The 4747-nt window shown below is 46.1% G+C and overlaps 1 protein-coding gene across 1 annotated transcript; it reads right to left on the bottom strand.

The window, feature by feature from the left end:
• Positions 1 to 1325: 1325 nt before the first annotated feature.
• On the bottom strand, positions 1326 to 1685 carry ColSpa_10700 (uncharacterized protein; the record flags this gene model as incomplete). The annotated part of the gene is made up of 1 exon (XM_049276912.1): positions 1326 to 1685. One exon carries the CDS (start codon positions 1683 to 1685, stop codon positions 1326 to 1328), a length of 360 nt encoding a protein of 119 aa, XP_049132869.1.
• Between the last annotated feature and the right edge of the window lie 3062 nt (positions 1686 to 4747).

The raw sequence follows: 4747 nt of genomic DNA, 5'->3' as shown, positions 1-4747 counted from the left end.
GTAGTATAAAATATATAAGTACGTAATATAAAATCTATTCCTTAGTAACGTAACCGATGATATGGTTTTAGCTCATATCAAGATAATATAACAAACTTCCTGACCTATCTCCGGCTAAGCCGACGCGGGTTCCCGCGGACGTTTCCAATCGACAGACAGCCACTGTCGAAGTAAGTCAATTGATGGAATATCTTTGTTGTGTTATTTGGGTCTGTGTGTAGTTGCAATGGTCATTCAAGGACCTAACCCGCACCAAAGCCTACGTATAATCTTCGTCTGCCTCACCACTGAGGAATGCGAACGTAATACAGAAGGACCGCTGATAAGCATCGATGGCATCCATATCAAGAAGCGGCATGCCGTACTTATTCATCTTGTAGGTGCAGAGAGAGCATCTTGCGATCCACAGTTGCGTTCAGGAGAAAGACAGTCATCCAAGAATGTGAGTGGTGACTCTGTAGAGGCTGTATTGATCTCTTTTTGGAACACACAACTGAAGACCTATCGACATGAAAATACGTGAAATCAGTCAATATACGTAACGCATCCATTAGAGAGGACTGCTTGCATTGTCATATTCATGGGGACCCGTGGAACTTTATTTGCACGGGTACTCGTAAACCCATGGGGAGCTTGATAACCGTGGGGGATTAAATCAATCAGTCAATTATCTAGTTGTTATTGTTCCTTATTTCATGTGAAGGGTTGTTCTAGGTTCTTGCCTTAACCAACGAACTTTGGGTCGTAATAAAAATCTAGTTCTGTTGAATGGATTCTCTCTTCCTGAGAGAACCCGTTTGTACGATCGTACTCGGGTTAAAAGTTAGGGTGAACCAAAGATATATTTTCCGTGATTATCTTCCTAACTACAAGACTTGGCTTTCGTACACGAGATACATGATCTCGTACGTCCCTGAGTCAGTTCGGCATGAATATACTTTTGATCCCCTCAATGGATAACCGAGAGCCGAATATCCAGTCTGTGCCCTCTGCCATGATGTGTATCCCTGAGTCGTGCGTGTCGTACAACCAGCTGTTGCTGTTATTCCAACAAGTTCATTAGTTTCCTTACTACCTTATCAACCGTATATTGAAGTAAACCCTTTTTATATGCATTTGAAATTAAATTGACTTATGTACCCTATCCTAGTCGCTGGATGGAGTAGTAGTAGGATGCATTTTATCTTAGATACAAAGCACTAGCTATAGTGCTAACCCATAAGTCTGATTATACCTCGCATCTGATTTGGTGGAATGTAGGTAGCGAGGCAATTGAGGGGCGTATTCAGACTAATAGGTCGGTACTGTAGCATGCATTTACGCTTTTAAGCGGCTGAACCAGTAACCGAGGCCCCGGTAATTCCGGTGCCAACCTCGTTGGGAAGACAGCAGGGCTTTTGGTCAGGTGACGACCAATAGCTTTGAGTATTAGGGCCATTCCAGACACTGAGTACCCAAAACCCGTTTGCAGGGTCATACCATCCATTAGGGTCGATAATGACACCATCGACCTGTTTCGAGTACCAATAACCGTCGTTGGCACGCTGTAGGTCGGCATAGTTGGAGGAGTAGGGTCCGGCTGCGTGAGCTGGGTTGCATTGCTGGGTATTGCGGCAATTACCCCATGTCCACGCGTGGGCGGTGGTAGCAAGGATGGTAGTAACGAGAACGGTAGGGTTAACCATTTTGCCTAGTACCTTTGGTTAGTAAAAACGCTTATAAGGTAAGTAGATTTATAAAAAGTACTAACACTGATAATAGCTATAAAGCTAAGTGAATAACGTAAGGTTTTGTATAGAAGGTAGTGGTTGTGAGAAGGAGGCTGATTTTCTGCTTTGGTGAAGACTGATCGGTTAGGCATTTAAATACTTTTTTCTCTCCATCTTCAGTAAAGCCTGATTAAATATGAATGAACTAGGCATAAAGCTCATTTGATTTCAAATGACGAGAAATGCCTCATGTATCCACTAAAGAAAGATGGAGAAGTCATGGTGAGCCCTGCTGAGAGTATCTCGAGAAGAATCCTTGATATCACGTACTGTAAGGGGTCTAGCCGGACGTTGGTCAACGTAGGGGTGCCTCAATTGAATGTATCTAAGCTAACGAGGGAAAGTCTGACTGCTGTGGCATTTCCGTAGAAAAGTATCCGGTGGGTCACCGGTGGACCGCCGGTGCTTAGCTTGTCCGAAGCGGTCCGGTGTCTTGGTGCGCGTGAGCACCACCCATGCTATTCACCATGGCAAAGGCCGTAACATGTACTAATCCATTATGTATAGCACCCAAGTTCTGTTAGATTCAGAATAGCTACTAGAAGGACTATGTAATAAACATTTCATTGTATGTTTACTGGCATAGTATTTTAGCTGCTACTAGCGACTATATTTACTACTACTACTAGGGTAATTGCATATAGTACAAAGGTAACTATTAAAGTAATAGCAGTTTTGAGAATGTAATATTCTATTTACTTTAGCTAGTTAGATTTAGTTTATTATAATGACCTAGTAGAGCTTGTCATAAGCAAGTCAGGATGACTAACTGCATTATAAAGCAAAAGCTTTAGTAATAAGTACCCTCTCTTCTTATCTCTCATTCTATACTACAGCTATGTTGTAGATCAACTAATTATGCTGGTTGCAATAAGCTTTCGACTATAGTGCGACTAAATATAAACTAGATGGATTCCCTCTATAACTTCGGACCCCGCGCCGAGACCCCGCGGGGTCCGCACTGGGCCGGCCCTCTTCCTTACGTCACGAGTAGGTCAGGACAACCAGCTTCGCCACAAAGCAAAAGCTTCCGTGTTGAGAACCCTGTCTCATTAATCTCCTGTTCTGTATTGTATAGTTATACCGGCTAGCACCTTGCTTACTGGTTGGGTCGTAATACCTTATTAGAGTCGGAATCCGCGATAGACCGACTTCTTCTCCTCGTTGAAGTCGGAATCCGCGAGAAGCTAGTCTCTTCAAATTACAGCCCAACCAGTTAAGTGCTAGGCAGCGTAACCATATAGTGCAGAACAGGAGATAATGATAGAAGTGCATCATTACCGAAGCTTTTGCTTTGTGCTACAGTTGGTTGCCCAGACCTGCTCGTAGCACCGCCCATTTGTCAGCCAAATTTTGAGGCCAAAGTTGCTCAGTTGCTCTGAGTGAAGCACCAATTAAATGTACTTATTGCCGCGCAAGTCGTAATCAGATTATTCATGTACACTATTCGCACAACATTTGATCCACTTATATTTGTAAAGAGACAAACGAAATACAAACGACGATCAAATGGCGCAATGGCTTAAAAGCCTGGTTCCCCCACGCTTGGAGCATCATTGTCAGCTCATTACGCTTAACCATTTCGATTATCAACTACAGTGCGTCGCTTCCGAACTACCCATTCCATATCCTCAAGCATTACAAATATTTTAAAATGCTCTCAGTTGTTATATTTGCTCTTGCAGCCCTCATCGGCTTCTCTGAGGCCACTCGTGGATGCTTGCATGACCTTAAGCATCCGGGCTTGGGTTGGTACTAGATTGTTAAGGGTGATACCCTAGACCCTATTGCAGCGGACTTCGGTACTACCTCTGACCATCTGGTTGCGATAAACCCTAACTATTCTGGGCATCATTCCCCGGGAATTGGGACCCAATTCCCGGTCGGTTTGGCGGGGGGCGCTCGGACCAGGCGGTGATTTTTGGGACCGGATTCCTTGGGACCGGGCCCCCGCGGTGATTGGTTCCAGCCAGAAAACAATAACCCCAGGGTTGGCTGTTTCGTCCCCGAGGGTTTTTAGCTCCAGGGTTCAGGGTTAGACACGACACCACGCACGACGAGCCAAGGAGGCCGACCTGACCAACCGACCAAAGTGGAAGCGACAGTAACGAAGAAGCGATTGACACTAGCCAATTGACCTCGTGTTTTGTCGTACACAAAGCGAATAAAAATATGAAGGAAAAGAAAGAAACCGGACCGAGTATATAGCTAACGAATGCCGAACTGAAGCCCCCCACCCCCCCCCCCCCCCCCCCCCCCCCCCCCCTCCGCGCCCGCCCCTACTTACTCAGGTATTCTCCGTCGGAACGCGCCGAGATTCCGGCATCCTTGTATAACTATTGGCTAGATTTCTCAATTGATCCACTTTTGCGTTGATGGATTTCTCGACGCGTTCCACGCTATGCTATTGGCTGATATCGTGCACGGGCTCCCATTCATTCGCAGCCCCACCTAGAGATCTCGACGCGTTCCCCCAGCTCTGCCATTGGCTGTGTAACGGTCCAAGGCGTGTGTATTTGCAACAGGCTATGGCGACTACTACGAGTATCCTCAGATGAGGAATAGAAGGGAAAACTATGAATCTCCACCCTGCTGCTGGCCTGATCAGGGCTATGCTGCACTGGCTATCGGACTGTCGGCATCGTGGATTCCGTGGTGGGCCTGATCAGGGTTGGCTTGTGGGTATCGCAGATGTGATCCTGGCCGCGATGTTCAGCAAGGCCTCGTATGGGCCCAGCCCGTTACATAAGGCCTACTAATGTATCAAGCCCAAGGTATGTGCAAGATGTGCTGCAGAAGGGCACAGTCACCACGAATGCAGTGAGACGGTCCTGAAGTGCGTTCTGTGCAGAGGACTGCACGAGTCGTTCAGCAGAAACTGCAGGACACTTTTCCCTACTCGTTATGAGTAAAAGGTTCCGAATAATGTAACTTAACGTGATGAAACGGGGCAAGATACACAAGAGCTTGAGAACGAC

This window comes from Colletotrichum spaethianum, assembly GCF_022836535.1.
Source record: "Colletotrichum spaethianum MAFF 239500 DNA, contig38, whole genome shotgun sequence".
Taxonomy (NCBI): Eukaryota; Fungi; Ascomycota; class Sordariomycetes; order Glomerellales; family Glomerellaceae; genus Colletotrichum; species Colletotrichum spaethianum.
The sequence above is the reverse complement of the archived record's forward strand: the minus strand, read 5'-3'. Positions and strand labels throughout refer to the sequence as shown.